Source organism: Gopherus flavomarginatus, chromosome 5 (assembly GCF_025201925.1).
Source record: "Gopherus flavomarginatus isolate rGopFla2 chromosome 5, rGopFla2.mat.asm, whole genome shotgun sequence".
Lineage (NCBI taxonomy): Eukaryota > Metazoa > Chordata > Testudines > Testudinidae > Gopherus > Gopherus flavomarginatus.
The window spans coordinates 52,571,531-52,584,620 of NC_066621.1; the positions used below are offsets into that span (position 1 = coordinate 52,571,531).

At 45.8% G+C, this 13,090-nt stretch overlaps 1 protein-coding gene across 3 annotated transcripts in view; it reads right to left on the reverse strand.

The window, feature by feature from the left end:
- OSBPL5 (oxysterol binding protein like 5) overlaps window positions 1-13,090 on the reverse strand; it is a 99,071-nt gene that overhangs the window by 58,946 nt on the left and 27,035 nt on the right. For all 3 annotated transcript variants that reach the window (XM_050953695.1, XM_050953692.1, XM_050953694.1), the window contains exons 3-5: window positions 10,010-10,090; window positions 8,646-8,747; window positions 5,278-5,481 (exon numbers count right to left, since the gene is read on the reverse strand). In XM_050953695.1, the coding sequence (XP_050809652.1) occupies window positions 5,278-5,481; window positions 8,646-8,747; window positions 10,010-10,090 (387 nt within the window). The remainder of the gene's footprint in view (window positions 1-5,277; window positions 5,482-8,645; window positions 8,748-10,009; window positions 10,091-13,090) is intronic.

Sequence of the window (13,090 nt, forward strand, 5' to 3'; positions counted from 1 at the left end):
AACCCGTCAGGAATTTACCACCATTCTGGATGAGGGCAAAAAGGTAGCGAGGACCTCGCTACAAGCCTCCTTAGATGCTGTGGACTCGGCCGCTTGGACCCTTGCCTCGGGGCTTACGATGCGCCGCATTTCCTGGCTTCAGGTCTCTGGCCTTCCGCCAGAGCTCCAGCATACTATCCAGGACCTCCCCTTCGAAGGCCAGGGCCTGTTTTCTGCTAAGACAGACCCCAGACTGAAGGACCTTAAAGACAATAGGGTCATAATACGGTCGTTGGGGATGCATACGCCTGCGACACAGCGCAGGCCATTCCAGCAACAGAACCAACAACAGCAGCGTCGGCCGTATCCTCAGTTCCGTCCGCGGCAGGACCTCAACAGGCGCCGCGGCAGGAACAACCGACGCAGACAGTCGGATGGCCAAACGGGGCAAAACCAAGGCTCCGCCAAGGCCCCTCCCGGACCCAAGCCTTCATTCTGAAGGTGCGCCCGAGGGCGCAGTACCAGTTTCCCCTCTGGATCCTTCCCCGCAGTTTTCCAACCGTCTTTCATTTTTCCTCCCGGCGTGGACCCAAATAACATCGGACCGTTGGGTCTTGCGCACTGTGCAGGTCGGTTATCGCCTGCAGTTTTCAATCGCCCCCGCCCTCCCACCCACCACCCTCGTCCCTCTTCAGGGACCCCTCTCACGAGCAATTCCTCTGTCAGGAGGTGCAGATGCTCCTCCTCAAGGGAGCCATAGAGGAGGTTCCAGAGAGTGAGAAGGGCAAGGGGTTTTATTCCCGCTACTTTCTAATCCCCAAGTCCAAGGGGGGCCTCAGGCCTATCCTCGACCTGCAGGAACTCAACAAATATATGATAAAGTTGAAGTTCCGTATGGTATCCCTTGGAACCATCATCCCATCCCTGGATCCTGGAGATTGGTACGCCGCCCTCGACATGCAGGACGCTTACTTCCATATCGCCATATCCCCCCAGCACAGGCGTTTCCTCCGCTTTGTGGTCGACCGCCAACATTATCAATTTGCGGTCCTCCCGTTTGGCCTCTCTACGGCCCCGAGGGTGTTCACGAAATGAATGGCAGTCGTCGTCGCATACCTTCGGCGCGGCCGCATTCATGTGTTCCCCTACCTCGCCGACTGGCTGATCCGGGGCACATCGGAGCTGCAGGTCCACGACCACGTCCGCAGGATCAGCAGCCTCTTTCCTGCCCTAGTCCACGTTGATCACGAGGCCAAGTCTACTCTGCTCCCCACGCAGAGGATAGAGTTCATCGGCGCCGTTCTGGACTCTACCCTGGTCAGGGCCTTACTACCCTTGCCCAGGTTCCAGTCGCTGTCGGCCATCATTCTGCGCTTGCAGGCGGCCCCGCTGACCTCTCTAAGAACATGTCTGGCCCTCCTGGGACATATGGCGGCCTGTACGTTCGTGACAGCGTATGCCCGACTCCGCATGAGGCCTCTTCAATCTTGGCTCATCGCGCAGTACCGGCTGGCCAAACATTCGTTGGACACAGTTGTCACCGTTCCCCAAAGGGTACTGGACTCCCTTCGGTGGTGGCTGGACCAGTCTGTAGTCTGTGCGGGGCTCCCGTTCCATCCGCCCCAACCCTCGGCATCCCTGACGACGGACGCCTCAGATCTGGGCTGGGGGGCACACTGCGGCGCCCGAAGAACTCAGGGCCTGTGGACCCCTCAGGAGCTGGACCTCCACATCAACATACGGGAGTTGAGAGCGGTCCGTCTTGCTTGTCAAGCGTTCGTCCATCACCTTCAAGGTCGTTGTGTCGTGGTGTTCACCGACAACACGATGACCATGTTCTACATCAACAAGCAGGGTGGCACCAGGTCCTCTCCCCTATGTCTCGAGGCAATGCGTGTCTGGGAGTTTTGCATAGCCCATGCCGTTCACCTTTCCGCCTCCTATTTCCTGGGAGTACGAAACACTCTAGCGGATCGACTGAGCAGGTCCTTCCACTCGCACGAGTGGTCCCTCCGCCCAGACGTCGCCCTCTCACTCGTCCAGAGGTGGGGTCGTCCCCGGATGGACCTCTTCGAGTCCAGGGAGAACAGGAAATGTCGAACATTCTGCTCCTTTCAGGGTCGGGAGCCCGGGTCTATAGCGGATGCCTTCCTGATCCCATGGGCGACCCACCTGTTTTACGCATTCCCTCCCTTTCCGCTGATACACAGGGTCCTCCTCAAGGTGCGCAGAGACAGAGCTCGTGTGATTCTGATAGCTCCAGCGTGGGCCAGACAACATTGGTACCCCATGTTGCTGGACCTCTCAGTAGCCAACCCAGTTGCCCTGCCCCTTCATCCGGACCTGATCACCCAGGACCACGGCAGGCTCTGTCACCCGGACCTTCGGTCTCTGCACCTTACGGCATGGCTCCTGCGTGGTTGACCGGCTCCGAGTTACGCTGCTCTACCCCGGTTCGGGAGATTCTCCTGGGCAGCAGAAAGCCTTCCACCAGGGCTACTTACTCGGCTAAGTGGAAGCATTTCTCTTGTTGGTGTTCGGAGAACGGGCTTCTCCCTATGGAGATTCCCATCACCACTATTCTGGACTATATCTGGTCCCTCAAGGCCCAGGGTCTGGCGTTATTGTCCCTTCGGGTTCATCTAGCGGCTATCTCCACGTTTCATCCTGGAGGGAACGGACGTTCCGTCTTCGCCCACCCTATAGTGGCGAGATTCCTGAAGGGACTGGAATGTCTCTATCCACAGATCCACCCTCCTGCCCCTTCATGGGATCTCAACCTGGTCCTAACTAGGCTCATGGGTTCTCCATTTGAGCCGTTAGCTACTTGCTCCCTGCTCTCTCTCTCATGGAAGACCGCCTTCCTAGTGGCCATCACCTCAGCTAGACGGGTGTCGGAACTACGGGCCCTCACAGTAGATCCCCCATATACGGTCTTCCATAAAGACAAGGTGCAGCTGAGACCACACCCCGCCTTTCTTCCCAAGGTGGTCTCAGCTTTCCACATTAACCAGGAGATCTTCCTCCCCGTCTTTTTCCCAAAGTCCCATTCGTCCCGCAGGGAGCAACAGTTCCACTCGCTAGATGTCTGTCGGGCGCTAGCGTTTTATGTGGACAGGACCAAACCGTTCCGCAAGTCCCCCCAGTTATTCGTGGCGGTAGCGGACCGGGTCAAGGGACTACCGATTTCCTCGCAGAGGATATCTTCCTGGGTTACCTCCTGTATCAGGACCTGTTATGACCTGGCGCACGTTCCGGCGGGCCGTGTGACTGCTCACTCCAGCAGAGCGCAGGCGTCATCGCCGGCTTTCCTTGCCCGCGTGCCGATCCAAGACATTTGTAGGGCAGCGACCTGGTCATCGGTCCACACATTCGCTTCCCATTACGCCCTGGTTCAGCAGTCCAGAGATGATGCGGCCTTTGGCTCTGCAGTGCTCCAGGCCGCGACTTCTCACTCCGACCCCACCGCCTAGGTAAGGCTTGGGATTCACCTACCTGGAATGGATATGAGCAATCACTCGAAGAAGAAAAGACGGTTACTAACCTTGTAACTCGTGTTCTTCGAGATGTGTTGCTCATATCCATTCCACACCCGCCCTCCTTCCCCACTGTCGGAGTAGCATCCTCCTTAATCATAGCTAATGGCAAATGCTGTATCATCCAACCTTAGAGAAATAAATATAGTTCTTTAAAACTTTGAGTTATTGATATTGTAAGATTCCAGAAGTGGCACTCTGCATATCATTCTGATGCCTTAAACATCTGCAGAGTCAGCAAAAAGTGATGGAAACAGCTATATGCATGGTTGAGAGCTCTTTTTGTTCAGAATATCACCAGGCTGACTCATCACTGAGTTTTGCATACTGCTACTGTCCAGTTTTTAAAAGTTTAGTGAGTTTGACTTAATTAATTATACCTGTGTGGTGCACAGATACAGTAAGGCATGCATCTCTGCTAAGTCAAGAGTTGAAGATCATAGGGAGATCACATGTAACTCAACCAATCACCACCCTTACTTTACAGCTAATTTGTATGCAACAACCTCATTGGTTATATGAGGGAGACTCAGACTGGTGGATTACTTGGCCCAAAACTGACACCCACATAAAAACACAAGCCTCTCAGCACAAACCCTCAGACACAAATCAACACAACCAGCACACGCAATAACCCCAAACACATAGAGCCCCTCACCAGAGCATGTATCCCTCATTCACCACCCACACAAGTCTCCTAACAGAACCCCTACTTACTAATCCCAAACATCACTTTGCAGCCTAGGGTATCTGCTGAGGCAGCCTGAAGTGATGGGAACAGCAATGAGCATGGATGAGAGCTCTTTGTTTAGAATATCAACAGGATCAGTCATCACTGGTATTCCTGGTCTGCTACCATCCAGTTTTTAAGTTCTCAGCCATTTTTTGGCTCTCAGCCTCCCCATGATTTTATGAATTATGCCCATGTGACAGCACAGCCTTTCAGCTACTAGTTAAAAAATATAAATAGCAGGATCTGCATCTTTCTGATGGGTGGAATCAATTATTGGTAATATAGTGGCACCTAGAAGCCCCAACTGAGATCAATATCCTGTTGTGCTAGGCACTGTAGACTGTCCCAAAGAGTTTGCAGTTTCAATAGGCAAGAGGGACTACGGATGGAAGAAAGGAAGTATCATTAACCCCATTTTACAGGTGGGGAACTGAAGGCACAAAAGGATTAAAGTCACTCAAAAGAAGTTTGTGGAAAAGCCAGGTTTTGAACACACATCTCCCCAGGCGCAGTCCAATGCTGTAACCACAAGACCAGACTTCCCGTCAATCACAGAACATTAGAGTTGGAAAAGACCGACCAGATCATTCATTCCACCTCGCTTTGCCAGGGCAGATTGTTTTTTGTTCTGCACTGTACAGCTCTTTAAATTCTAACTAACCCTCTCACGTTCAGCAGATTATTCACATCTGACTGTTGAGGAGCTTTTCCCTGTATTCAGACAATCTTTTCCCCTTTCTTTAATTTCAGTCATGTATCTATGCACTATGAATTACACTTATATAGTCCACCTCAGTGGCTCCACATTCTTTTGATCTGGTATTAAAATCAAATTTAATTTAATCAAGTTCCTAATTTGCCTTAACTAATGTAATCTGTTCTACTAGGAAGAGACAAAGCTGCCCTTGCATCCTGCTGGGAACCCTGATTCCCCTCCCCTGAGCATATCCCCCTCTGCCTCAGAATTTTTTTTTGGGGTGGGGAGGGCTGGGGGTGGGGGAAGGTTTCTCAGCTCAGCATGGTTCTTACCTTCACAGCCCAGATGGACTGATCCAAGGGGTGGAAGAGTTTAAAACAGAAGCCATCCTTTTTGGAGGGTCTCTCAATCAGTTCGCAGGAATGGAGCAGGATGGTGCCCACCCACTGACCGACCTTTGGTGTTTTATAAATCAGCAGCACTCCTGGTTTCAGAACACACCACAGCTTGGTCCAGCTTTTCAGAGTCCCACGGATCTGGGAGGGAAATAAGCGGAGATAGTTTGGGGTTTTTTTTGTTTTTTAATTCTTAAATAAAATATTTTAATCCAGTGCAATATGTTCAGCATGCGCCCCTCTCTCAAAGACAGATTTTGATTCCTTTATTTATGCTGCCTAGCACTGTACTCCTTCAGTAGTCTCGTCAACTTCAGTAGGCGTATTCATGGAAGAAGATATTCCACATGAGTCAGGATATCAGAATCTAGCCCTTACCATTTTGTGAGTTCACAGCCCCCTTTTATTACACACACTTATCTTTTAGTTATCGACCACACGAGAATGATTTGGTGACAATGCTGGTGGACATTTCAATTAGGACAGTAAGTATTTAAAAGGTTATGTCTAGGCTAAGGGGCCTTCAACGTTACTTTAATGGTCTGCTGTGGGAAACCACAATTAATAGGTTTAATTAAATATCCTCATTTTGTAAAGCACCTTCTCTGACTGGTTTACTTTTCAGTCATACTCAATGTAAATTCTCTCTCGTAGGCAACACATGAAGCCAGATAGCATGCGTTGCAGGTCAACAGATTCAGCTTTAGCCGTTTTGAGGGTAAGAGAGTGCCCAAGTGAGACCTAGCTCTTCTTGCCCAACACCACACATGGGCTGAGTCTCCATATGCAACCCTTTTGTTGGTGTTGCTGCTGTGATTATACATAATATATGGCTTCTCACTGAGCTGAAGCTGTTTTAACAGCATCAAACTCTTCAGGACAAAAACTTTTTGCACAGGAAGACAAATAATAAAATAAATCCTAAATGCTGTACAAAGACATTATTAGTTTTAGTTCTCTAGTAGGCTACGCTGCCTCCAGTCACCTAGAATTCACTGCTGGCCATGAACACCAGTTTTTACATTTGTAACAAATATAAATAAATCCTATTGTCTCAAAGTCCATAATTTTTTTTATTTTTTTTTAAACACCACTTCGTTTTATAAGTGTCTGAAATTGGGTGTTGCTCATGGAAAGGGCAACTGACCTTTAACTACAGTTTGAAGTGTTGTTGTAACTGTGTTGGCTCCAGAATACTAGAGAGACAAGGTGGATGAAGTAATATCTTTTATTGGACAGAAGATGGTCACCTACAGTGACAGGAATCAATGTACAGAACAAGATGTCCCTATGGTAAGTCAGCAATGCTACACAAACATGGACATATTTGCTAGTCTCCCGCACCCACACCCCACAATTTCAATCAAATATTTGTTCTGTGGTGCATAAGTTTCAGGACTCAGTGATAAACTGTCAATATCCATATGACTTTGGACAAGGAGAAATTACATTTGTCAGCTGGTCCAAAGTCTGTTCTGTGTCAATCTAAAAATCAAAAGACAAACTGCTACAAACTTCAAACATCAATGAAACATCTTGTATCTGTCTGCTCCCAGACAACTGCCACAGCTCTTCCTTGTGCAGTGTTAAGAAACAACATTTCTTTGCAAGGAGGACAAAAGGGTGGGGAAAGACCTGCAAGTCTTTCCAAGATGGCTGCTGAGACCTGGTTCCCGTTTCATTCTTCTCATTTTCACATAGCCTGGTGTCACCTGGCAATTACAGCGTTAGTAGCATATAGCTTCAAGAAATGGAATCACCGGACAAGGTTAAGCAAGGTATACCCTATTCTCACAACACTCATTCAAGGGTGGACTTTCCCGCATACCCCCAAAACAGAAAAAGATGAGCACTGGGGACAGGATAATCCCCAACGCAGAAGCCTGGGATGGAAGATTGAGAGGAGAAATGTGCTGAGACTTCCACTCATCTCTTCATTCTGAGATAGCACATATTCCCACCTCAGCTCCACTGAAATTGTAAAATGGCTTTACAGATAACTGTTAGGAGTTGCAGCAGGAGCCATGTATATTCTCTTTGACTGTCTAGTCTGAAAGGTAAATGCAGTTTTTCCCCAGCTCCCAATGGGGAAGGAGACTGGTATTAGACACACCTGGCAACAATGGGAGGCGGACATTTTGGAAAGAAGGGTAGAAGGAGAAACACAGTGGGGAGCTCAGCAGCATCACAGGGACAGGAGGGCCAGACAAAATCCAGCCTTTTGGTAAAGCAACACCTAGGAATCCGTAGGCAGAGGGTAAAAAAAGTGCGCTTGCACACACACACACACGGAGTGGGGATTACAGGAATCAGTTGTGCGCTGAACAGAGCTGGCTTCTATGTTTTGGCCAAAAAACAAAGCTAGGGCAGGCAGGGTTCAAATGAGCATTCAGTTAAGGCCGGTTGTCACATGAGCCACTAAACATAGATAGGCCACAATGGCCAAGGCAGGGAGTGGGAAAATAACTTCAACATCCTGGTTGGAAAGAGTCTGATTGCATGAGCTTCAAAGTAAGTACCCCATCAATAAGAGTCAGGAAAAACCAACCCCACACACCTACAGCAGGCATCCATCTTGGATCCAACCGCCTTCATACAGGAATATCAAAGAGGCTGAGAACCTGAAAAGATTAGCAAGAAGAGAATTCTGAATCCCACTCCTTAACGTGTGTGGAGAGGATCCAAAACTGCTAGACTTGGGGTAAACATGCTATCTCCAAGACATTGGATGAGTAGGCAGTGGAAGGGGCAGATTTGACCAAAATGAGATGATGTTTGTTTCCCAGGGGATCCTGCCATTTCACTTATAGAAATCAGCAAGGCCTCTGTGATGGTCCTTCCCTTGAAGTTCTGGCTCCTTCTGTTTGAGGACTAGAATAGAATCCAACACTACTTTTCAATTAGCTGCAGGAATTCTCTTCTCCCTACCTTGGTTCAATGTGATTCCTGTCTGCATGTGAAAAACTGGACATTTGATTTTCTTTTTCTACCACCTTACAGTTCTGTGCCTATTTGGGATCCAACAAAAGAACTCTCCTGGATTGAGAGAACTTCCAGAGAAGATGTGATTACTTTTTAAACTACAACTCAGGACAGAACTAAGTGAAGCAAGTACTTGAGAAAGGATCTGAAATGCCTTTGTTCCAATTCCAGTGAGGTTGACTGAGCGAAAGCGCGCAAGTCTTCCCCGCTCACTCAAAGGATGATGCTCTTGGTACTACTGCATAAAATCCAAAATGCTACAGGATTTTCTCAACCATTTATTTATCCCTCAACCCTCATAAGTGATGTTTTGCATTAAATACCTTCAGCCAGTCTGCCATAATCACCACACTGGGATCCTTTAGAGCGCTGAAGAGTTGCTTAGTGGCTCTTTTCTTCTCCTGTCTGTAATTCTTCTTCTGTACCTGTTTCAGAATGGAGAAAATAGCAGCTGTAAACATGTCCTTTACTGCATGCTTTACTTAGAGAAGGGAGGGAACTGCTTACATAATGTATCTGGAAAAGCACTTTACTGTGCAGAAAGAGCCCACATGAAACTTACCAGGCTTCACACGGGTTCCCTAGAAATCAACAAAATCCTATGTTCTAGTGACAAAAGTATAAGGGAACACAGACAGCAGCCAGGATATCAAGTTATCTTCATTGATAGCAAAATTCTACAAGAGTTCTTGATTTAATGGTTTCTCTTATTAAACTTAGTTCTGTCAGTTACAAAGGTTACACAATCTGCTGTCTCCCTGCCTACAGAGCAATGGAGGCAGACTAGGGAATCCCTGTGAGAAGCTATGCAGAAGCAGATTGGAATTGAGGCATATATAATCACATTTTAACCTAGACTAAATCTCCTGGAAAGTCATCCCTCATGTACACAAATTGAAACCTTTGTATTACACCAGATATAAACTTGGCCATTTGCTTTAAATCAACATGTCAGGCACTCAGGATGTGACACACCTGTGCAGTGGTGAGCAAGCAGTGGTGTCATATTGATGTCAGTATTCAAGGTTACTTTCATTGTGTGTATCACATAGATTATACCAGAGGGGCTGGCTCTACCATGTGGGCAGAATTGCCTATGGCAGCCAAACATTTGTAACCATTTCCAAGGTACATGAATGTAGGGAACAAGGCATTGATATTTCCCAGTTTGCCAAAGGCAGCAAGAAGAGCTCTAAAGCTACTACTGACAATAATAGTAGCAGCCTCTTATGCAAGACTGGTTTTGTGAACAGCCTTCCTTACCCAAAAGCACCAGCTGACCTATTGCTTTGAGATGGTGATGAGAGCTAACTATATGGCGTTAGAGCACACTGTGGGTTACTAATAAGAGCTAAAAAGGATTACAATCCTCCTGTTGGTCGAAGGGCTCTGTGATACATAGGTAACTGTTCAGATGCATGGGGATCGTGTTGTTTTGTTCTAATTACAGGATATTAACAACTCCCACATGCAAGACTGGATACAGGAACAAACATTTCTAAACCTGCAATGACCAAAAAGAGCGAGCAGCTTGATGGGTCATGGGAAATAACACTCTGAAGTAAAAGGAGAAGTAGTGTACAAGGAGGTGGGGGTTTTTTTTTGTTTTTTTTTTTTTAATATTTTCTAAAAGGAAATAGGTTGGTGACACTGTAGCCCAAGGCAACCCTTATTGTTTTGTACATACCTTCAATGTCTCCTTCTTAGTAAATTTGGCTGTGGGAGATGCACACTCTTTATCAGACCCATTGCAAAGCTTATACTCAGTCTGAAAAAGAAAAAAAAGAGGAGGAATGTGTTAAAATGATTAAGTGAAATGCTTTAATGAAAAAGTCGATTACATCTTCCAGGAATCCACTAAAGGCAGATTGTAGACTTCATCAGCACAACATTAGACAAACTCACCCAGGAAGGGCACATTTGCAGTGTAATCTGTGAACTTCCTTTAACACTTACAATTACTTAGAATTCCAGCTTCCCCCCATGTTTCTATCTGTAAACAATCCCATTATTCTCACTTCTGTCTTTGAAAACATCTTGTCCCTTCTTGGATTACAAATTTTAGAACATCTAACATCCTGAAGTAAAAATTGGCCTTTCCTGATGAGCATCAATTTTAACACCACTTGTTTTCAATAGTCTTTGTGTTCAGCAGAATTTCAGTCCTCAAGGAATCTAAGAGGACAGAAACTGCTTGCTTACGCACAAAGTCTCTCCTTCAGGTTAGGATTGCATGCACCTACTTCCCTCCACTGCATGAACACTCTTTAGCAACTACAGCCCATGACTTACATTGAGAAGCAGCATTACAGAAGAACTTGAATATTTTATTGCCTCTTTTCCTGTGGTTTAGCTAATGGAAACAAGGAGAGTTAGAACCATGTGCTCAGCCACTGGCAAATGGTCTGCAGATTACATTTTGAGAAGTGCTGCAGTAACTAAAACGTGAGGGATTTGACCCCCATCTGGAGTATTTGAAATGCAAATTCCTAACCAGTCACTACTTTCTATAGAGTATGGAAAATAAGTGCAAAATTTGCAGTTAATAATTGTCATAAACAGATAGCTAAGGGTTAATGTCTCTTTCACCTATAAAAGAGTTTACAAACAGAGACCTCAAACACCTGACCAGAGGACCAATCAAGAGACAAAATACTTTCAAAACTGGGTGGAGGGAAGTTTGGGTGTGAGTTCTTTGTTCTTTGTCTTGGTTCGGTGACCCTCTCGGCTCTGAGAGTGATCTCTCTATCTCCAGGCTTTCTAATCTTCTGTTTCCAAGTTGTAAGTACAAGGATAGTAAGACAATAGGTTTATAGTGTTTTTTTGTATTTACATGTGTGTAGTTGCTGGAATGTTTTAAATTGTATTCTTTTGGATAAGGCTGTTTATTCATTTTTCTTTTAAGCAATTGACCCTGTATATTGTCACCTTGATACATAGACCATTTTTATGTCTTTTTCTTTCTTTTTATATAAAGTTTCGCTTTTGAAGACCTGTTTGTTTTTTCCTCCTTGTTGAGGCTCGAGGGAATTGAGTCTGTACTTAACAGGAATAGAGAAGGGGGGGAAGGGTGGAATCCCTTTGTTTAGATTGACGGAGCTTGAATCTGTATCTCTCTCCAGGAACCCAGGGAGGGAACACCTGGAGGGGAGGAGGGGGAAGGGAAATGATTTATTCCCCTTTGTTGTGAGACTCAAGGAATCTGAGTCTTGGGGTCCCCCAGGGAAGGTTTTGGGGAGACCAGAGTGAGCCAGACACTGGAATTTTCTGGCTGGTGGCAGCGATATCAGATCCAAGCTGCTAATTAAGTTTGGAGGTTTCATGCTAGCTTCTCATGTTCTGAACTCTAAGGTTCAGATCTGAGTAGGAAAGTTATGACAACAATATCGACAGGAACACTGTATAACCTATTACAGGTTCTTAAATACTTGTTGATGGTATTCTTCCACTTGAAAAACAAATAAATAATAATAATACTACACACAACACTTAGAAATGAAAACTTGAGTAGTATATAAATACCTTTTTTCTATAAATAGGTTTGATCAACAATATTACAAGCATTTTTATTCATTAACCTTGCTCAAAGACAATTCCTGTGCAATTTTCAGTGTCTGCCTCCGCCCAACTATCCAGTGTTTTAATTTTTCTGGAAGGCCACGTTCTCACTCTCTAGCTGCATGCAGTCTCCTGCATGTTCTATATTGCCTCCCCACATGGGCCACCTTCTGACAGACACAGGATTTACAACAGAGACCCACCCTGCAGCTAAGACCTCTACTAAAAAGTTAAGTGTGCATAACCAGATCATTCAAGGCTGTGAAAAATGTCATGCCCTGTGTGATGTAGTAGTTAAGCCAACGTAAGCCTTAGTGTAGACACTGCTAGGTCAATGGAAGACTTGACCTAGCTACTGCTCCTTGGAGAGAAGAATTTTACTACAGTGATGGAAGGGGTTCTTCTGTTAGTATCTACACAACAGAAAGTGGCTGTAGCATTTAAGGGTCTGTAGACATACCCGTACAGAGAGAATTTTGCCCTTAGAGTCTGTGTCACATTTCAAAGGCCAGTATGACATATCTGAGAGCTACGTCACCTTTTTTTTTTTTTTTTTTTTTTTTTTTTTTTTTTTTTAAGTGAGGGAACTTCTCTAAGTGCCAGAAGGCTTTTTGGGAAAGAATTATCTGGGATTATAACAACATTATGTTTTTAATAAATCCGGAGAATGAGCCTCTAAAAATTGTCAGAAGAATTGTATATATTTATTTTGCACCAGTCAGCATGGAAAATGCCATGTTCTTGAGATGCAGTTATAAGCCAAACATTGGGGGAAGTGAAACACAAGGGACTAAGTACAAACAACACTTCAGCCTGGTCAACATGAGAAAATTAGGTCAGCATAACTCAGGGGGTGAAAAGTCTCCACCTTGGAGGGGCATAGCTAAGCTGACCTAAGTCCCAGTGTAGACAGTGCTAGGCTGGCAGAAGAACTCTTCCATTAACATCACTACTGCCTCTCTGGGAAGTGGATTACCTATGCCAACAGGAATTTGGCTCTTTTGCCATTGTAAATAGGAAGGGAAGTGGTCCAAGAGACAGCAACACTTCAGAAGTGACCTACACCATGAAATAGCTTGGGAACCCTTAATCTAATATCAGATCGAGGGTTTCTCTTAGAAAGAATATGGAATAGCCACATCATTCTCAACAGCACTTAATTGGTGTTGTTTTCCATTTACCGTAGCTGCTATTTTATATGAAGGCTACT